Source organism: Rattus norvegicus, chromosome 6, assembly GCF_036323735.1.
Source record: "Rattus norvegicus strain BN/NHsdMcwi chromosome 6, GRCr8, whole genome shotgun sequence".
Classification (NCBI taxonomy): Eukaryota; Metazoa; Chordata; class Mammalia; order Rodentia; family Muridae; genus Rattus; species Rattus norvegicus.
In genome coordinates this window covers 80595044-80618315 of record NC_086024.1, presented here as the reverse complement: position 1 = coordinate 80618315, position 23272 = coordinate 80595044, and the positions used below count along the sequence as shown (strand labels likewise).

At 38.9% G+C, this 23272-nt stretch overlaps 1 protein-coding gene across 7 annotated transcripts in view; it reads right to left on the bottom strand.

Annotated features, from left to right (window-relative positions):
- Mipol1 (mirror-image polydactyly 1) overlaps window positions 1-23272 on the bottom strand; it is a 335084-nt gene that overhangs the window by 207098 nt on the left and 104714 nt on the right. For 4 of the 7 annotated variants that reach the window (NM_001399384.2, XM_008764677.3, XM_039113186.2 and 1 more), the window contains 3 exons: window positions 15251-15380; window positions 3287-3320; window positions 2857-3027 (listed from right to left, as the gene is read on the bottom strand). In NM_001399384.2, the coding sequence (NP_001386313.1) occupies window positions 2857-3027; window positions 3287-3320; window positions 15251-15380 (335 nt within the window). The other 3 variants (XM_039113192.2, XM_039113193.2, XM_039113194.2) reach the window with 3 other exon arrangements.

Here is a 23272-nt window from a genome sequence, read left to right as displayed (position 1 = left end):
AGAACACCAGTAGCTCAAGCACTAGATCAACAATTAATAAACTGAAGCTGATAAAAAAAATGGGGGGAATGCTTGAATTTCACTCAGAAGGGGAAATAAAATAGTCCAGAGTTGACTGGAGGGAGGGACTTTGTGGAAGAGGATATGGGGAGAGGAATGGGGTAGTGGTGATCAAGTATAGGGAGAGCCAGGGAGAGAGAACCTGGAGAGTGAATGGAATTGGCAGTGAGTGGGCCAAATGGGGTGGGGAGGTAAAGCATCTCTAGGACATGCTAGAGACCTACAATGGGGAGGCTCCAGGGAGTTTATGAGGGTGACCCTTGCTGAGATTCCTAGAAGCTGGGAGTGGCCCTCTCCTATAGCTAGGCAGGATATCTAGTAGACTGATAAGGACACCAACCCACACACAAAACCTTCCACCCAAAATCTGTCCCACCTACAAATGCAGGGACAAAGATGAAGCAGAGACCAAAGGAACAGCCAACCAATGACAGGCCCAATTTGAGACCAATCACACGGGCAAGAACCAATTCCTGATATTCTGTTATACTTGCAGACAGGAGCCTTAGCACAACTGTCCTCTAGGAGGCTCAGCCCAGCAGCAGACCAAAACAGATACAGAGACCCACAGCCAAACATTAGATGGAGTTTTGAGTCTTGTGGAAAAGCTGGGTGAAGGACTGAAGGACCCAGAGACAATAGGGATTTCACAGAAGACCAACACAGTTAACAAACTTGGACAATGGGACTCCCAGAAACTGAACCACCAACCAAAAAGCACAAATGGGCTGGTCCTATCCTCAAGCCCCTGCACATATGTAGCAGATGTGCCCCTTGATCTTCATGCCAGTTCCCCAACAACTGGAATGGGGGCTGTTCCTGACTCTTGCCTGCCTGTGAATCCTGTTCCCCTAATTTGTCTAACTTCAGTGGAAGATGATGTGCCTGGTCCTGCAGTGACTTGATAAAGCAAGATGAGTTATCAAAGGAGAAGAGGAAGAGGGATGGGGTCGGGGGTTCTGAGGGAGGCACTGGGAGGGGAGGGGGTCTTGTAGTCAGAATGTAAAGTGAATTGAATGAATGAATGAATGAATAAATAAATAAATAAATAAATAAATAAATAAATAAATAAATAAATAAATGGGAAAAAAGGAACATAAGAGCCAGAAACCAAGGAGAACAGCTGTGAAATACTTCTTAGTAAGACATAGCTATTCCAACCAGAAGCTCACAGCAGCTGTGGATGACAGCACTGGTGTGAACAAGATCATGGGCTCTTCAGCAATCACACATGGGGGAAAGGGATGCAGGTAGTCCAACCCCTCACTGTTGAAATACTGACTACTGACAGATTAAGAGACAGAACATACTGTGACTCCCAACACCACACTCCAACGCATAGTTCCAAACCATTTGTAACAGATAACCCTGGTTAAAATCTCTCCTCCTCCCCCTTCTCTCTCTCTCTCTCTCTCTCTCTCTCTCTCTCTCTCTCTCTCTCTCTCTCTCACACACACACACACACACACACACACACACACACAGTCATAAATCTGGGAAAGTAATTGGTAATGGGCAGTGTAAACAGGGATTAAAGAAAGATAAGAACAGATGATATGGGAGACAGTAATCAGAATACATTATACAGAAGTAGGAAAGTGTTAAATCCCAAAATTAGTTGACAAAAGAGGAGACAGGAAAGTTGGTGATGATGATGCTGCTGCATGAAGAAAGCTAAAATAGTTGAGGTGACAAATGTGCATGAAGGATTTGAGATTTAAAAAAAAAATCAGCAAGATCCATTGAAAGAGGTACTAATGAATGTGAGAACACCCTGGAATCAAAGTTCCAGAGGAAATGACCTAGAAACTTGGAGGCCATCAGTGATATGCTTGAAATGGAGAATAATGCTAAGAGCAGGCTATGGCTACTGGCCATCGGGCAAATGGAGTGTAGACTCACAGCACACCTTAGGTAGAGGAAATAAGAGGCTGGTATACTGGCTGGAGTAGATGGAAGAGAAAAATGGTGAAACTGATCCTAAAATGGTCACAAAGCAAGGGATGCAATACTACATATGTAGTAAGTACAGCCACAATGTCTACTAAGCAGTGCTGTCTTGGGCATAATTTCAAAGATGTGTTTGGGAAGGACAGAAGGACCAAGATTAAAACACATTAAGGAGGAATCAGGGTGCAGGACCTGTGGTGTAACTCTTAGGGAAACTCGAAACTCCTTAAGAGGACTGTGATGGACTGAGAATTCTCAGAGAGGAAAGGAGAGAACTGAGTTAGAACAAGAAACTCGAAGTATGCTCATAAAAGAATATGCTAATTTTGAATAAAAATGTAACAACAAAGGCAATGGGAATAAAAACTAAAAAACAAATAAGTGACAACAACAAAAAACCCAAACAGTCTTAGCATATACATAAGTGTAATGCAAGCAAGAAATATAATATAAAGTGACTAAAGAACGCAAGTGTATTTTACTGCAATTTAGCATTTTATAAGACATTTTGTTTTACCAAGGAATTACACACTAACATATTTTTAAAAGGATGCTTATTCATAAAAGTAGTAAGAAAATGGAAATATTTTAATATATTAAAATACTATGGTATTCATTATATATTATAAGCTAGTGTGAATTAGAGATCACACTGATTAAGAACAAAGTGTAATATTGTGTGTTTGTGTGTGTGTGTGTGTGTGTGTGTGTGAATTGTTACATGGAAATGTCTTGGATTAAACATTCTAAAAGGGAGGTAAAGAATATCTGAGCAAAATTCAGTGTTTTGGGGTTTTACAACAGAGAAGCAAGTAGCCCCTGTGCTTTTCTGGTAGAAGCAGTTACCTGAGATAAAGCCGCATCCCGCTCTTCTATGACTGCACTCATTTCTTCTGCAGTTATTCTCTTTTTACATTCCTTGGTCTTGTAGATCCTATCCACAATTACAGCTCCATCCTTCTGAATAGCTATCCCAGTGTCTGCATTGTTTATTCTGTTCAGTAATTCCTGTAATGTCTACCAACACCATCATATGTTAGTCAGACATGAGGTTTTAATATATTTTATTTAATATAGGGTTTTAATTAATAGGCACATGTGAATTGTAAATTGACTGAGTGAAGTTATTGAATTTTCATATTGCAGCAAAGATGTACATTATTAGTGTGTCAATTCTTCTTTTTCCCACATCTTAGTTCTTGAAACCCACTCAATTGAACTTAAGCCTCTAAGATATAAGACTGACATCAAGAAATCTCCTCAGAGAATGGCTTACCATGTCATTTTCTTCAGGGTTAATATTTTCTAGCCTAGAAAAAAGGGACACAGAAAGCCTGATCAGTAGCATTTCTTTAGTGCGGCAAAATGAGTTCGCTTTTTAAATCTTTAGAACCTCAAGTAATTTCATTCGACTAGTCTTTAGAGTCAGCCATGACACTGAACATATTAAAGTGGCACCTGCCCGACTCCATCTTTCAATAAATGCTCGCTCTTCTGCTCTGACTTCAGACTGTTAAGTTATTAATGTTTACTGCTATATATGACTACAAGGATCAATTGTTCATATGTGTTTAGATGAAGACAGTTCCCCAGCGACAGAAGCACTCTTTCTCATCAGGATATTTATTTCTGTTCTTTCGGTTCTTATCAGAAACTATTTCCTTTCTTTCCTTGAACACTGTCACACATAAAAAACAAAGCAAGTATTTTTTTCTTACAAAGTTTTTGTTCCCTCAAACAATGACAAATAATTACACTAAATTAAATCTGAAAATGTACTGCGACACCTGTGATACAAAAACCAAATATACAGGCTGACCAAAAATGGGCCACATTTTTTTCATTTTTATATTTTATGGAATCATTCAATTGAAAAAGACAGAAAGTTCATCTCTTCATGAATATATTTTCTAATAAATACTTTTACTGAAATGCTGGTTATATGGGTGAATTAAATGAACATACTAACAGTAAAAACATTCTGAATGATATATTAGAAAACAATCTATGCAATGATTAATTCAAGTAAATTAAAAGACAAACTGTGGTAGGTATTAATAATGACAGAGGTATAAAAATACTTGATATTAATTTTAATATGTACTAAAAAAGGTTACCATTCAATTTCCTATCTTCTGAGGCCCTCCCATATTTACTCTTCTGGGATTTACTATTCATCACAAAAAGCATGAGTGTAAAACACAATAAAGATAACCAGCAAGTATGCTACAAAATTATTCCAAATGTCACAACTGGATAAAAAAAAATCCCTACAACCAGAAAAAGTTGTTTTTAAACAGCGATTTAACAGAAAAACACATAGCAGGAAAAGCTATGTCTGTATACACTGGCATAGCAAGAGTCAACAGTAAGATCTAGTGACCTAATTATATACAAAGAGCGACTCTCGAGCCTCTAGTAGCTGCTTCAATTCACATCTCCGGAAGAACAAATATTCTTGTCTTTTGTAGAGTTTCTCCAAAATAAATTATATTTCAAACATACTGCTTAATAAAACCTTGTTTAACAAAAATAAAAAAATAAAAAGTAACCTAATATTTCAAACTGATTTAAAAAGCATAACAGAAATACAATACAATTTTAGTATTTATGGTCACAGAGGAAGTACTTGAACACTGATAGCGTTTACCTTCACTCACTGATTAGCTAAGAAAACTTTTGATAGACTCATGTGCTGCACAATGACACAGTGCTAAGCTTTTGCAAGGGGAATTGGACTACAAGCTGATCACTGTAGTTTCCAAAAGAAAATTAATAGGAATATTTTAAAATTTCATAATTATTAAACATAAAATTAAACTGTCAATGGATTGATGATAAAACTTACATTGGCAGACCTCTAGTAATATTTAAAATATTTTGATAACATGGTAATAAACTTGAATCTTAGGTTTAAAGAATTATATAAAATCAGATAAAAATACAATATAGTTATATTATCCAATTTGTATAGCTAAGATAATTAACAGAACAGGAAGTAGGTGAGTTCTCCATATAATATTTACAATGGTTTGGGGGGGTTGCAATATGAGAAAATGTTACTTTAAGGAGAGGGAAATAATTCAAATGTTTTAAATCAGTAAGTCATCACATTTTTGAAACACTTGAGGCAATTGAATTTAGTCTAATATTAAAGTCTATAGCTAGTAATGAACAATTTTAAGTTAAAATTCATTTTTCATCAAAGGTTAAAAATTATCAGGTATGTAGACTTATCCTTCAGATTTTAACAAAATTTGTGGCAGGGTGGAGAGATGGCTCAGTGGTTAAGAGCACTGACTTCTCTTCCAGATCCTAAGTTCAATTCCCAGCAGCCACATGGTGGCTCACAACCATCTGTAATGGGATCTGGTGCAAGATTCTGCTGTGTCTGAAGTCAGCTACAGTGTACTCATATACATAAAATAAACAAATCTCTTTTAAAAATTGTGAGATCAGTCCAAAAATAATATGTACTGATTTTCAATTTGCTACCAAATAAACTTGAGGTGCCGTGGTGAGGTCTGTGCTGGATCTGAATGCTGAGAAGAGCCAAACACTCTTTTGTTTTCAACCACGTTTTATAGTTGTTGCATTTATAATTAACCTGAGAAAACCTTGAAATTTAAACATATATATTTTCAGGGAAATCTAATGTAAAGTTAAATTAGAAAGAGAAAAGTTGTTGTTTATATTTTGTTTATGAAATCTTGGGAACATGTTTCTTACACAGATCAAATGTTAATGACATAACATTATCTCAATTAAGTAGAACAGGAATTAGTACTTTTTTTCTGTTGGGAGGCAAACACTAAACATGTGGATTGGCTTATATATCTCCTAAACCTTCCCTTCGTAGTGCTGAAAGAGGTGTACAGAAGGCAAGTAAGCGGGCTGCCTGGATTGTAGTGGCACTTTATGGACAGACACAGATGACAGGCTGGACGGACATCATCATTGTCTCTTTCTGACACAGGGTATTAAGAAGGGAAACCAGATTTTTCCTGTTAATACATTATAAAATGCAATACATTTGACATAACACTCTAAACTGGATCATTCAAAATTCTGCTAAAGACGAATTAAGAAATCAACAAAATTATTTTTAGAAAAATTAAACTGAGGCCTTCAACAAATAAACCATGTATGGTATCACTTACTGTCACACCAAAATTAAACAGTGTACCTTTTCAAAAGAAATAATATAAAACAGAAAAAATATATGAGGTCTTCAGTTTTATCTAAAAATAACCTTTGGTTATTGATGTTTAGTAGAAGCATGTATAAAACAACAATTTTTGGTTTAATTACAGATTTACAGTAATAAATGATATATAAAATATAGTCAATGAACAAATTATCTCATTAGTATAGGGCTTAGAAATACACAAAAGAATTTTAAATATTTATAAACTCATATAATGCCTACTGCAGTCTAACTTAACATAGTTAGGATAATTAGTTAAGAATTTTGCTGAAGTAAATGTTGGTGGGCTCAAGTTTCAATTGATTTCCTATACCATGCAAATTCTGACTGACAACTTTGCAATCTAAGTGAAAAGCCCATGCATGGCATGTCACATTTCTTAAGTTATCCCTTGATCCATCAATATTACTTTCTTCTTTTCTGAAAGTTAGGCCAATAGTAAAAATCAGAACAATGACCTCAAATGGTAAATATTTTATGATCCAAAAATACAAATAAAAACATTTGAACCTCATAAAATGTCCTATAGATATAAACAAATTGATTTAAATGTATATTTATGACAGTAAAAGTACTAAAATGATTTCATGATTCTGAAATAAAAAAGTTGGATTGGAGATAACACATGACTTAAAACTTAAAAGATTCAGAAGTTAAGACTACATAATACTGGCAGATACACATATAAATGGAAGAACACAATCTACTTTACAAAAAAGCCTACATGTATATGACAAAATTATGTTTGACAAAAGTACAAAGAGAACCCTAGTAAAATAATAGGCTTGAAATATAAAATGAGTATGTTAGACATCCAGCCTGTCATCTGTATCTGTCCACAAAGTGCCATTACCACCCAGGCAACCCGCTCCCTGGCCTGCTGTTGGTGAGTGCTTCAGCACTACAGAGGCAAGGTTTAGGAGGTAAGACCGAGCATACAGACTAATCCAAAAAATATTTAGTCTGCCTCCTAACAGAAAAACATTACTAATTCCTCTTCCCTTTAGTTAAGACAATATCTCATAATTATAAATGTTAATTATTGTAGTGGAATAAGTGAATGCCAACATACAGAAAAAAATAACAAAAAGAACAAAGACATGTACCTTATACCCTTTAAAAAATCTAAAAATGGACCGCATGTTGTCATGGTTTGAAACTGAACTGTTTCCCATGAAGCTCATGTTTTGAGTGTTGCTTTCCAAGAATGTTTGTGGTGGCTGGGGGACCCGTAGGAGGGGGCTTATCTGACTCAAAGAAACAACTTCAAAGACTAGGCGTGAGCCCCTGTTCCTTTTCCTTTCTGAGGTCTATCTGCAGCACAGCGACCATCACTGCCAAATGCTCCTATTTCCATGAACTGAGCCACCCCACAAGGCATTCTCTCTATCACTAAACCGTGTGCCAAAATAAACTCTTGATTTAAGTTGATTCTATCAAGCACTGTGATCACAGAAACACAGAGATCACTAATATGGAAATCTGGTGCCGAGAAGTGGGTTTGTCACTGTAATGAACCTATGACGTTCTTAGGCTAACTACTTTGTGGGAGGAATATACAAGAGTTTAAAGCAGTGATTCATGAATGCTATAAGTAGTATTTAATGAGTGATTCTGGTAGGAATATAAAGAACAAATCACTAAAAGAAATGCATACAATAAAAGCTAGGTTTGTGGGATTTGAAGCTAGAACAGGACTTTACTGGCAACTGAATTACATGGCATTTGTGTTAGCATTGGGTAAATAATTTATACCTGAGCGCATCCTGAAAACTGGAGCAAAGATGAATTTTGAAATATTGGACTAATTATTTGGTGGAGAAAATACCAAGATAGCATAATACCTGAATAGCTGAAGCATGGTCATTGCTGTCCCATCTTAGCTAGGTTTAGTGTAAGAACCATGGGAGAGGAGCTGTAAAACACAATTTGGCTGGAAAGGAGTGTACATGGGGCAAGGCTTAGGGGATAAAAGGTACAAACAAGGTAGATGAGTTAAACTAGCCAATGTCCTTAAATAGATGATCACCATTAGAAATGCTGTGTACTTCCAACTGGAATAACAGAAAAGGCACTTCATGAAAAGATGGTGCCCAGAAAGAAAACCTTAGGGGTACCCTGCTCGTCCTGAGCTTCCTGAAGACGTGGGACTCATTATACAGCCTACCTACAACTTACCTACAACTCACTATATACAGATGAAGCTGTATATAATACACTGTACAATATACAGTGTATAAAATACACTGGCCTTAGGCTCTGGAATTATGGGATTAAAGACATGTAGTACCACCATGCTTGGGGTTGGGAGTTCAGCCACCCCATCAATCAGAAGTCTAAGTGGGCTGGCAACAAAGCTTGGTGTCTTCCACTTGATGTAGTTTTACAGACATGCAGAATGCGTAAGTCATGGGGTCTGTGCTTGGCCCAGGGAGCTGCACTATTAGGAGATGTGGCCTTGTTAGAGAAAGTGTGTCACTGTGGTGGTGGGCTTTGAGAACCTCTTCCTAGCTGTCTGAAGACAGTCTGGTCTTCACCTCCTTTGGATGAAGATATAGAACTCACTTCCTCCAGAGCCATGCATGCCTGGACACTGACATATTTCCTGCCCTGATGATAATGTACTGATCTTCTGAACTTGTAAACCAGCCCCAATGAAATGTTGTCCTTTGTAAGAGTTGCCTTGGTCATGGTGTCTGTTCACAACAGTAAAACCCTAACTAAGACAGAAGTTGGTACGAGGGACTGGGGTATTGCTGTGATAGGCCAGACCATGCTTTTTTTTTTTTTTTTTTTTTTTTTTTTTTTTTTTTTTTTTGGAAAAGGTAAGATTTTGGGTCATTGGAAAGTGATGGAATGTTTTAAGTGGAGTTTAATGAGCTATCCTAGTAGGAATATGGGAGACATTGGCTCTGAGTGTGATTTGAAATGTGCAGACCTGGACCAAGAGGTTTCAGTAGAGAAGAATTTAAGCATGTGGCCTAGAGACTGCTTTTGTGGTGTTTTAGTGAATATAGCTACTTTTTGCCTTATCTAAAGTCTACCTGAGGCTATGGTAAAGGATTTATACTAATTGCACTGACAAAGAAAGACTTAAAAAAACACAGTAGAAACATTGTTCTTTGGTTTAGTCTAATAAAACATAGTCTGATCAAACATAGCAAGCTTAAAAAGAAAAATATTAAATGTATACTTCAAATAATAAAAGGGCAACAGGAAGTGAAATCGAGTTGAATCCTGCGTTCAAGGAGAAAAACAGATTAAGGGAGTGATGACTTTTGTACAAGATCCCACCCAGCAAAGCTTACTGTTTATTCATTTGCATTGAACATGGAATAATTATATCATGTTAGGCATTACTATTACTTGGTTATTGCTTTTTCTTGGACCTTTAATGTGGAGTGAACTGCAATCTAAAAATGAAATTCGGACCTTGAATTATAGTAACCGTGAAAAGCTTAGGCCCAGGCAAGATGCTACATGCCTTTAACCAGGAGACAAATACAAGCAGCTCTCTGGGTTCAAGGACAGTCACACAGCAAGTTCTACAAAGAGAAAAGCTTAAGTTTAGGCATGGTAGACCACACCTTTGATCCCAGCATTTAGGAGACAGGCATGCAGATCTCCGAGTTCCAGGTCAATCGACAGAGCAAGTTCCAGGACAGCCATGCTTAGGAAGTGAGAGGTAGAAAACAGAAAGCTGGTGGTGGTGCAATAGAGCAAGGGCACATGTTCCAGCCCCAGCAAGCAGAAGAACTGAGCAGCTTCAGCCATGTGACTCTGGCTGTAGAGTCAAGATGAGAAGAGATTACTGGGTCAACTGATGCTGGTTAGCTGGAGCTAAGAAATTAGCAGTGATAAAGAAGATTCCAGCATTACTGAGGTGAAATCTGGGAAGTGCTTTCTGAGAGCACAAAGAAGTTGTGCTCTAGAGATAGCCAGGGTTGTACCCAGTGCTGCAGCTGACTTGTGTGAGAGTCACCAGGTGGTACTGGTTTTGAAGGTGTGAACGGGTCATGGAGAGCAGCTGAGGCTTGTCACTATGAGAAGTCATGGAAGGCCATTGTGAAGGTACAGCCTCAGCTGCAGTTGACAGCCCAGGACTAAAGGGGTCATTTAAAAAAGTTGAGGCTTGGCATCCTGAAGAGAGCATATGAGAGGCTATTGGGGAAGCCTAATTGCAGCAGAAGATCCTGGTGTATTTGAGATGCCAGTACCATGGGATGACCACCAAGAACAGCAGCAATGGAGATGAACCAAAGAGCCTGTAGTGCTGTAGAGGGCAGTGTTGGAGAAGTGAATCAAGCCTGTTGGAGAAGCCCAGAAGAGTGTGTGTGGATCCCAGACACTGGAATAAGAAGCTGTAACACTGAAGTTGCCTTAGAGGTCCCAAGATGTTGAGATGTCAGAACCATAGGATACCTGCTGAAGAAAATTGCTAACAGGGAGTGGGGACCAGCCCAAGAGAAAGAATTGTGTTGCAGTCAGTAAAGCTGAAAATAATTGTTCATCAGAGATGCAAAGTTTAGAGTTTCCCCAGCTGGTTTTGGTCTTGATTTTGTCCAGTATTTTCTCATCATGATGTTTTCAAATGGTAATGTATATCCTATGATGTTGGAGGTATGTGATCTGCTTTTTAATTTTGATTTTATATGGGATTACAATAAAGAGATTGCATGAATCTCAGAAGAGACTTGAACTTTGGACTTTTAACACTGTTAAGACTGATACAGACTATGTGGACTTTGGAAATTGGACTAAATGTATGTTTTTATTATGCTATGGCTAGACTCATGTGTTTGAACAAGCCTATGGTGGCCAGGGAATAGAATATGATGGTTTGTATATGCTTGGCCCAGGAAGTGTCACTATTAGGAGGTGTGGCCTCGTTGGAGGAAGTGTGGCCTTGCTGGAGGAGGTGTGGCCTCGTTGGAGGAGATGTGTGGAGTGTGGGCTTTAAGACCCTTGTCCTAGCTGCCTTCTGAATAAGAGGTGGAGCTATCAGTTCTTCCAGCCCCACGTCTGCCCCAGATGCTGCCATGTTTCGACCTTGATGATAATGGACTGAACCTCTGAACCTGTAAGCCTGCCCCAATTAAATATTTTCTTTTATAAGACCTGCTTTGATATCATGGTGTTTGTCCACAGCAGTAAAACCCAAACTAAAACAGGGCTCTTGAGTATTTTGTAGCTATTTCCTCAGAACTGAAATACTCCCTCCTGGAGGAAGGCACACACAACTTGGGAAGTCAATGAGACATATTGGATTCACAGATCCACTCCTTAAGGCTTTAAAAGCAGTAATGACCATACGGGGGAAGAGAATCTCAGAGTAGCTGAACTACAAACGGCTTGTATAGACAGCTCCAGGGTGTAACTTCCATAAGTCATCAACCATGCTGGGGCAGCTTATTAGTTATGTAGCTGTCTTTGAGTCATCCATGTTCTTTATGCTTATGGCATAACTAACACCAAGAACCCGATTGGTTCATTATTGGTAGTCCACATGGAGGGAATTATTTCTTTGGTTTGTGGTCAGGGGCTATCTGGGGTGACTGGACATTTGTTCACATCTCCTAGGAAAAGTCACACAACATAGAAGCTTGGATTGATATTTCTGAGAAAACTTGAGAAGCTAAGACATGTGTGGCTCCATTGTATCTTTGCAATACGCTTCTAAGGAGCCCACATGAGAATCAATGTAGATAAGGCCAGTTATGACAGAGAACCAGAATGCTGGTTATTCCAGGAACACTGGAGATGTAAAAGAAAGCTGTGCTCACTGCATGGGGATGGCCCAACAGAATAGCCATGTGTGTTGCTAGTGGCAGGACTGCTGTGCTGGTTAATAGTGAGCATGAACCTAATAGGATCTAAAGTCACCTGGACAACCAGCATCTGTAAATGATGAGGCATTTTCAAGACAGATTTAACTGAGGTGGTATGACCTAGCCTCAATGTGCCCTGCTCATAAGCATGAGGTCTCTGGCTGAATAAAAAGGAAACAGTGAGGTAAGGATCAGCATTTATCTTTATTGGCTGCCAATGCCATGTGACCGACTGCCTTACGCTCTCAGCACAACACTTCTCCCATCATAATAGACTGTATCTTATCATATTTTAACATCAAATAATGCCTCTGTCAGGCATTTTCTTTCACAGCAATGAGTAAAGTAGATAAATTAACCATAAACACAGATCAACTGAAGTTCAACTGAAATTCATATCTTGAAGCCATATGCCCCAGGTGCCAAACACATAACTTCAAAATGTAATGGTTGCCCTGCTGGGTATAAGTCTTACCTTTTACAGTCTATTCTTGCTATCCCCCTGGTCCTCCCTCGGAAATGAGAATATTTATCCTCTGTAAACTGTAATTCCATAACAAACAATAACTTACATTATGTAGACCCTATTATATATATGAGGCATCAGTAACTGAGTCCCAGAGACCCTGTATAATTTGATCATACTGTAGGTAAACAGCGAGGAAAGAACAAACCTAAGCTTTGAGGACATGTTACTGGCTCCAGAATGGTTGCTCTTAGCTTCTACAGTATACTTCCTCTCAAATAAACCTGCATGTAGCAAATAACAAGACTTTTGTAAAATTAAATTTATAGAGAAACCAATATAGTACCAAGCACCTATTCTTGTAAATACCTCAGTTTATATTTAAACAGATAAACATGGAGACTGTTTGGAACAATGTTTATTTATGGGTTAAGATGGTGATGGGGTATATGAAAAACTGAGAAGGATTACTAGAAAATAGAGAATACAAATGAAATCCTCAATGAGATGTCTCATCCCAATCAGAAATGAAAAATACCACTGCAAGTGAGATGCAGAAAAACATGAGATCCTACACTGATAGGTCATAAATCAATATATGAATTATAGAGGACATAAGTGAGGAATCTAAAAAAAAAAAACAACTATTATATCATCTATCTACTTTTGAGTATATATAAAAATGCAATAAATATATAAAAGATAACTACATCCTTAGCTTATAGTACAATTTTCCACAACAGCCAAGAGCGAGAGGACTAAGTCAGCCAGTGCAGGCTGACTCCACCACAGGTTGCAAATTGTCAGTTTGGGAGACCAGGCATAAGTTTCTGTTTCCAAGAACTGGAAAGGTCCAAAAGAAATCATTTCCAGGAAAAAACCATCCCTCATGGGCACCCAATCAGAAAGCTGCCCCACCAAAACTGCCCCACTACCTAGCTTGAGCCAAGTAGAGTTAATTGGGAAAGGTCCCCGAAGTCCCCCAGATCCTAACTTATCACAAAAGCATCAGTACTCCTGGAGATAGAACCAGCCAATCAAGGGAAAGAAAGGTAAAAGTCATCACTTCTCCCCTAACAGGCTCTAAATTGACCCTGCAAAGTCCACACCTCTGTCTTCCATCCCGGTGGATGGTGGACCCTGCATGCAGGTTCCCTGCAGAATGAAACGCTCTTCACTGCTGTTACACTCTGAGTCTGGGGTATCATTCTCCGTGAACCACTGACCCTTCCAATATACTATTTAAGGTATTTCCAACAGCTAAAAGGGTGAAGAACATCATCCACCCTGTTACTCAGCCTTCCGACACTGTGACAAAATACTTGAGGTAAGGCAATCCACAAGAGGCTATGGCTTATTTCAGCCCTAATTTCAGAGGTCTGAGGTCAAGGTCATATGGCTGTGTTGCTTTTGGGCTCCAGTGAGGAAGTCCATGACACCAAGGAGCATGTGGAGCTAGAAACTGCCGACCAGTAACACGGGTCCGAAGACAGAGAGAAGAAAGGATTGGGCTCCCAATGTTTCCTTTGATGGCATGTACCCAAGTGACCAAACCTTCTAGTAATCCAGAGCTCTGAAAGGCTTCATCACTTCCTCATACTGCCACAGAATGGAAACCAACCCTTTAACATATGGGCCTTTGGGAGGATATATTTAAGATCCATAAATCACAGTCATAAAATAAAGTCTGGTCCCAAAGGACCACTACAGTGCAAGGGCAGAACCAATTCCTACGAGCTATCTTCTGACCCTCACACAGATGGTCGCATCACAAGCACACACCTCCTCCACACCTTCTACTACCTCCCCACCTCAACATAAATTAATTAATTTATATTTTAAAATAATAAGAAATTGGCTTTATACATCAAAATGTGAATAGTATATCTGGACTTTCTAAATGTGGTCTTATTCATCTAAGAGAATCGATCAATTTACCAAAAGCACAGCCTCTCGGCCTCAATTGTATTATATCATTAATATTCAAAATACTGTTAAATAGTGTCCAGACATAACAGAATGATCACACATATGAACTCACAGACTATGCTAACAAGCACAGGGCCTAGACAGGATCAAGCCAAACAGGGTCCCAGTGCTGAAAGGGTGAAGCAGACAAGAGCTCCCATCCCTAAGCATGGGGCACAAGCAAACAAATAAAACACCTTGATACTAATGGGAGGAGCTGAGAAGAGTCACATGGGAAGGCTGGGTAAGAACAAGTAACCATGCTGACAATATCAATTTCAGTTTTCTTTCTAAAAACTGATCATCATCCCTGTCAGGCAAACTACAAGCATGCCTAAATTCTAGAAAACTAACATAGGGATAGGAATTGTCTTTATGAGATAGCAAGAATCGGTAACACATGCACACCTACCTCCACAGCAATCTGTACACTGTTGGCTTTGTTAGGGTTTCCATTGCTGACAAGAGACACCAGGACAAAGGCAGCTTTATAAGGACAACATTTAATTGCAGCTGGCTTACAGTTCAGAGGCTCAGTCTGTTATCGTGGCAGGAAGCATGGCAGTGTCCAGGCAGACATTGTGCTGGACGAGGAGCCGAAAGTTCTGCAAGTTGATCCAACTGCAGGCAGGAGAGGCTGTCTTCCCACAGTGACACACTTTCTCCAACAAGGCCACACCTCCTAAAAGTGCCAGTCCCTGGGCCAAGCACATTCAAACCAACACAGACTTTATATTGTTCCTGATAATACAATTTTAAATGTATACGCACATTTTTAGTGACATTTCCATATGCTTCATACGTGCAATGGCTTCATCTCTCTCCTCAAGGGCTAACTGTAGTCTGCACATAATAGCTTCATCACGTTCTCGCTGTGCAAAATACACTTCTTCAACCAAAGCTACAAAACAAGAGAACTCACAATCAATTAAGAAATAAAGGAGAAATGTGTAAATAAAACCAAAAGTAATTCTATTTTAAGGGGTATTTGTCAAACTAAGCTACTGTCAATTAGTGACTTGTGGAAGCATTTTCAATCACTACTGCAAAATGGAGATATTTGGCATGTGTAAAAGGAGAAAAGGTTAAAAGGCCTACCCCCACCCCCAATGAGTTTGTTAAAAACAGTAAGACTCATAAATACTACAATCATATGTATATGTTTACAGCATGTGAAGAATAAATTAACATTATTAAAATCAAATCTGTTGCTACTATAATCTAGAAAATCTCTAGTATTAATGTAAGAAATTCATACACAAGTGCAAAAGAAAACATAAAAATATTGACTGTGGCATCTTCTATAACAACAAAAACTCAGAATTCATCTAAATATCCATCCACACAAACAGGGAAGGAAACATTCAGAAGGAAAGGCCTCCTGGCATTGGCGATTAACAACGGGGGCAGACAAAAAGAAACCCAATAGCAAGGTATAAACTGCAGCAACTGCACCATTCATGCACACGCACGACGGAAGGGCAGCTCAGTCACTGAGATGGTGATTGAGCACCACACACTGGCACACAACATGGAGCACCTTTGATGCAAATTACATTACAAATCATCTCTTTGATGCTACCTGAAATGGACTTTTCTTAAGTATAGCTTTTGAGATGTTCCAAGTATCTTAAAATATTACAAAATGTTAAGGATTATGGCCTTAAAGAACTAGCCAGCTGTTGTAAATTTTATTTAAACAGTCAAACCATAAAATAAACTTAGAAAAGATGTAAAATATCATTTAATTTAAAAAATAGGTTCATGTCACAGCTGTTGGACATTAATAGAACCATTCTAGACAGCTACTGGTTTACTTAAAATCCTGAGGAGAACCTACACCATCCACTTTTCTAAACCAGCATAACCCCTAATTACATTCCATACATCTGTCCATCAACACCCACAGATCAGTGTAGACCTCACCTCTCATCAAGGAAACTTCTCTGAGACAGACAGAGACCACTACAGGAAACAACAACCAACCAAAAGGAAAAGCTGAAGAACTACAAAACAACTCCCGCATTTGAGGCTCAGAGAACACTTGTGGAGGAGGGACAGAAAGACTGTAAGAACCAGAGGAAGCGAATAGGGAATTTGCTGTGAGATTGCATCATCTGGTAATGGCAGAAGCTACAGCCCTAAAATCTCATCAATATGGCTGTCTAATCGTGACCTCCTTTTAATAACATTGACAGGAAAAGACATCCTCATTTGAAGGGACGAATTCACAGACAGTAAACACAACTAAAGGGAAGTGGGAAAGAAAATCTTCAAACAGATGGAAAAATAATAAAAAGAGGAGAGAATTAAGAATGCAGGAAAAAACAACAGAAATAGTAAATATTAGAATGAATATAGTAAAGTATACTGATTACATAAAATAATTTTGTGGCTGAGATCAAAAACATTGATGGGATTTTCAATAAAAACAAATTTTCTTTATTTCTTTTTTTGGATTTAGTTTTATTTATTTATTTTTTTTACTTATTCACTTCACATCCTGCCCACTGCCTGCCCCTAGTCATCCCACTGCACAATCCTTCCCCCATTTTCCCATCCCCTTCTCCTCTGAGCCAATGGGAGCCTCTCTAGGTATACTCTCACCCTGGCATCCCAAGTCTTTTCCAGTCTAGGCACTTCCTCTCCAACTGAGGCCAGACAAGGCAGCCCAGCTAGAAGAACATAACCCATGTATAAGCAACAGTTCTGGGATACTCCCCTTTCTAGTCGTTTAAGACCCACATGAAAACCAAGCTGCACATCGGCTACATATGTGTAGGGAAGCCTAAGTGCTGCCTATATATGTTTTTTTGTTTGTTTGTTTGGTGGTTCAGACTCTGAGAGCCCCAAGGGTTAGTTGGCTACGTTGGTCTTCCTGTAGAATTTCTATCCTCACAAATTTAATACATTAGAAAACTGGCTGTCTCCTGATGGAAATTTGATCAACATATGTTCAGTTTCCCAAGATGTCTCAGTTGGTCTTCAGTATAAGTTGGAATCCCAAAGAAATAGGCTCTAATATCAGCAAGGACTACCTGAGCAGCAGCAAACATGAACTTTCCAGGAAGACTGAGGGAAGGAAAACAGGCAACAGCAAAGAGTATCTTTCTTCCATGTCCTTTTATAGAGGCTGCCACCAGAAGGTGAGACTCAGATTAGGATAGGTCTTCACATACTAAGTGATCCAGATTTGGAGTGGGTCTTCCCAGGTCAAACAATCTGATCCAGAAAGCTCTCTCACAGGTGTGGCTGGCTTCTTGGGTTTTAGTTGATTCAGAAGAGAATGTGCTGTTTGTGATCCTGGATGGATGTGATTGTTGTAGTTTCCCATTGAGTTTGTAACCAGAGGGCATAGTAGAACCAAGAGATACCCCAAAGGACCTTCTTTCCTCCAGACACAAGCTTCCTTACCTCCAATATAAAGAAGCAACCTAATTTCTCCATTTTAGTCTTGCTCAATCACTCTACCTAAAACTATTATTCCATTCTTAGCCTGTTTGTTGGCTTAAGAGCCTCAGAAGCATAAAGTAGCCAGGGGTAAGTCTGAGCTTCCAGTTCAATAGAATGTTTGTTGAGTCTCCTAGAAGAAACACTTCTCATTTGGACCCAAAACTTCTAGGCCAACATAACGCAAGGTCATGGGCACAGAAAGCAAAAGTTTTCCTGGTATGTAACTAGGTGTGATAGTCAGTGAAACTATTCTTTTTAATACCCCTTAATTACTGGCCCTGTGGATTCTGGCTATGGGAGAAACTTTACCATATAATGAATATAAGTTTAAAAAATTATACTACCTTCTGGAGAATCCTACCCCAGTCCTCTAGACTACTAACACCTAACTGGCCCTGTAACTGTGTCTTCAGAAGGTCATTCCATGGTTCTATCCTACCAATTGTTTCAAGATGGTGGACAACAGGGTAAGATCAGTGAGTTCCAGGAGCCTAGGCCCACTGCTGCATTTCTTTGCCTGTGAAATAAGATCCTTGGTCAGAAGAAATGGTGAGTGAAATCTATGACCATGGGTAAGGCATGGTAGTTTAGGTGGTAGTTTAGGCAGAAAAAGTACACACAGGAACGATGAATCCAAAACCATAATAAGTATCTACTGCAGTAAGGACAAAGCACTGTCTGTTTCAGGAATGAAAAGGCCCAATGTAGTAACCTTGTCACCAGGCCGCTGGCTGATCACTTTAGGGAATGGTACCATATCAGTGACTCAGTATTGGTCTGCTGTTTGCAGATCTGGTACTCAGCAGCAGCTGGTGAACAGAAGTCCAGGTTATGAAGTCTATACATCACCTCCACCCCTGCCACCATGACCACAATATTCATGGGCCAATCAGGCAATGACAGGGATGGCTGGATAAAGAGGCTGAATGACCAAAGAGGTCATTCTATCTACTTGATTACTGAACTCCTCAGCTGAAATCCCCTTTCAGCGAGCATTTATAAGGAGCACAAGTGTCTTCATATCCTTTAAACATTTGGAGAGATCTATCCACATCCTTCACTGGATAATCTTTCTAATTTTCCATAATTGTGCTCTTTCTAAACCTCTGACAATCCAGCCATTCCACTGACTACAGCCCACCAACACATCTGGTTATTTCACCTTCCAAACAAAATGTACAACCATGAACTATCTGAACTTCTCACTGTGAATATTCATCTTTACCAGCATCTTTCAGAGATGTTCCAGAAGGGTGTTGTAATGTACCTCTCCCACTTCTGGGTGGTGTCTGCATAACAGTATACCAGACCCTTGTCTTCTCTTCCTCGGTCAACCAATCACAGGATACAGCTCATAAAGCAGTAACTTCCACTTCTATTTGATAATGGATTGCTGTTGTGCATGTCCTTGGTTATGGCTTGATGAGTCAGATACTACCCTCATCGTGGTGGAAAGCTCAGATCACATGGTAACACTGTGAAATGTTCATTTTTTCCATAGGACCAGTATCAGGATATGAGCTGTCTCTCAAAAAGTGAACAACTGTCTACAGATGATAGATCATGGCTCCAAAAATCCCAAGTCTCTCTGTAATTCATTTATAAGGGCCTGTCTAAGATGCCAAATAGCATCCCGATCTGCCACTCAGTCTATTGGATCATGTTGTCAAGGAGTAAAGCAACATGTATAGCAGCTTGGACTTGCTGAAAAGTTTTCTCCTATTAGAGGCCCTACTCAAAGCTAGAACATTTCTGAGTCACCTAGTATATGGGTTAAAATGAGGAATGTTGTTTCCAGAATACAAATAGGAACGCTAAATATTGTGCTTCTTTCTTGGTGGTTGGAGAGACCAGGTGCAATAACTTACTCTTTATCTTAGAATATGTCTACATGGTCTATATCACTAGACTCCTAAAAATAAAATGAGATCAAAGGCATTTGAATTTTGGATAGATGTATTTCCCATCCTCCGATGCACATATGCATTATCAGCTCTCTTGGTTCAATCACCATGATCTCTTCAATACAGTGGATGAGTGTGATATTACGTCAAAGAGGCTAAGATGGAGACCCCTTCAAGCCAGGTTATGACACAAGGTTGGAGAATTAATATACCTTTGAGGTACAATTGTAAAGATACACCCCTGGGTTTGACAACTAAAAGCAAATTGCTTCTGGTAGTCCTTTTGGGCAGGTACTAAGATAAAGGCATTTGCTAGACAATGGCTATAACCATCTACCAGATGTGTTAATCTGCCCAAGTAAGCACATAACATCTAGTACAGTCACTACAACTGGATCCACTACTTGACTGACATTAATACAACATCATCCTTCATGATCCATCTATTTTCACAGTCTAGATAGCAGAGTTAAAGGAAGAAGTGGTGGCAGTACCTCCCATTCCTCCAAGGACGCAATGATAGTTTTGTTTCACTGTTTTTCCATTGGTTTACCTTTGGCCTTTCCAACCATAACAGCCTTCACTCTGCAGGTCAGAGAACCAATTTGGGCATCCTACCAACTTTGAAGTATATCTATCCCAACAATTCATTCTGGAACTTGGAAGGAAAATCACAGAATGAGTTCAGGGATCAACTGAACCTACTCTGAGTCAGAATTTAGCCAAAATCCACTAATCACCTGACCTTCATAATTCCTTACTCTAACTGGAGAGCCCTAATACTTCATGAGTTCTCTCAGAATTAGTATTAATTCAGAATCAATATGCAATAGACTCAGAAAAGTCTGGGCGTTTGCTTTCCCCCAGTGTACAGCTATCCTTGTAAAAGACGATAAGTCCCTCTGCAGAAGGATGGGAGAAAAGATAATAGCAAAACTCTCAGGTATATTATTGAGATCCTTTCTCAAGTGTCCTGGAAGTTCTTTAATCAAGGGGTTCTGGGTCTGCAAACTATCTCAAATCTGGAGATTGGTTCACAGGTGAGATTCTCTCCGGCTTCGATTCAATGTAGCTTTAGTAATTTGAGAATGTTTCTGCAAATAAATCAAATAAAATGTAGCAGGCTCCCTATATATCACATTCCTTGAAACACAGTAGATCATAAGCCAGTATCCCACCACAAGAAATCACTTTGACTGTGCAGTCCATTACAGATACTACTCTGTGCTGCCCAAATATTACTTGGCCTATGCTGCCCATTATGATAACAATGCTCACCTTTGTCTTTGGTCATTGAATGCTGTCACTTGTTACCTGCTACTCTGGGACCCAATTAGATCCACTGCATTTAATTCATCCAACCGAGCAGCAGCATCTATAACCCTAAGGCAGTGGTTCATTCTCATTCTCATTCATTCTCTCTCTCTCTCTCTCTCTCTCTCTCTCTCTCTCTCTCTCTCTCTTTAATTTTACTTACTCACTTTACAACCTGCTCACTGCACCTCTCCTGGTAAACCCCACCCACAATCCTTCCCCCATATAGCCTCTGAGTGGGTGGGGACCCACTTGGTATTCCCCCACTTCAAGTACTTGAGCACTTCAAATCTCAAAGCAGTGGTTCTCAACCTATAGATCACAATCCATTTGGGACTGAACAATTCTTTTCACAGAGGTTACCTAAGAGCATCAGAAAACACAGATACTTGTAAAATGATTATAATTTTATAGTTGGGGTCACCACAACTAGAGGAACTGTATATTAAAGGGTGGCAGCATTAAGCACCACTGTGCTAGACAGGGATATCATAAGCTCATCTAAACTCCCCCATTCCTCCTGTTATATAGTTGGCTTTATCTCTACTACTATGCTACCATCAATTAAGTCATAATGCAATTAAAAAAAAAAACTTCTATCTGGAAGGCAGTACCCTGAAATAGTTACCTTTCCTTCTAATACTAACAACTGTCTTCCCACAACCATGGCCCTTAATAACTTGGAAAAATGAAACACTGTCTTCTATGGCATAGAAAATTCACCAACCCTTTTTTGAAATATCTGAAGTAATTTTAGTCACAACGCAAGTAGAGAAAGGGACAGTAATACAATCACTTGTGCTTTTTTTTAAATTAGACAAAAATTTCTTGATCGAGTAAGAAAAACCCTAAACAAATAATTATTTTCATTACACTATTGCAAAACACTTAACTGATATATTCAAAATATGACTTAGGTCCAAGCATATTAAAATGTGACTTGGGGCAGTACAGTTCCTCAGGAATTAAGAGTGCTGGCTGCTCATGTACAAGACCTAAGTGTGGCTTCCAGCGCCCACACAGTGGAGCAATCATCTAAAACTCTACTTCCAGGGGACCAAATGTCTACCTCTGACCCCTGTGGGTGCCACACATGCATGTGGTGCAGCACACACACACACACACACACACACACACACACACACACACACACACACACACATGGGAAAAACGCTTTTACACATAAAATAAGCAAAGCTAAAATTTTTAAATGTGAATTTTGACAATTTATATATAAAAACAATTCAAAATATCTCTTTTTCAATATTTTACAGTGGCAGCAAAATAAAAAATAGAGGCAAAAAATATATACAAAGTTCATTCCAGGCAAAATACCATGGTGACAGTTCATACAAAATACTATGTTATTTTTTACATTATATACTACTTAAAATATGTAAGCTAGACAGGATATAAAATATAGGCAAAATTACAAATTAGAACATATGTTTGATATATATATACAATATCTAAATACTAATATATACAATATAAAGGTACTAGTTACATTTTAAATACCAACAGACTTCCTACTGCTTATATAAAGTGTGACGAGAATCATATTGAGTATTTTGGCATCAATACTCATTAGGGTCTGAAGTTCTCTTTCTTTGTTGGGTCTTTATGTGGTTTAGGTATAAGCTTAATTGTGGTTTCATAGAAGGAATTGGGTAATACTCTGTTTCTATCTTGTGGAATAGTTTGGACAGTATTGTTATTAGGTTTTCTACGAAGGTCTGATAGAATTCTGCACTAAATCCATCTGGTCCTGGGCTTTTTTGGTTGGGAGACTTTTAATAACTGCTTCTATTTTTTTAGGAGTTATGGGACTGTTTTTTTTTCCGGGGGGGGGGGGGCTGGGGATCGAACCCAGGACCTTGCGCTTTCTGGGTAAGCACTCTACCACTGAGCCAAATCCCCAACCCCCCTTTTTTTTTTCAGTTACTACTGTACTTTATTGTGTTCAACCAAATCACCATGTTACAAAAATAGCAAGCTGCCATAATAAAAAATAAGGCTCCTCTATCCAGCACCAGATAGCATCATTTTACTTTCAAGCCTAGAAATTGCACACTTGTATATAAACCAACCGAAGATGAGGATTGAGAGTTCATCTTGGTGG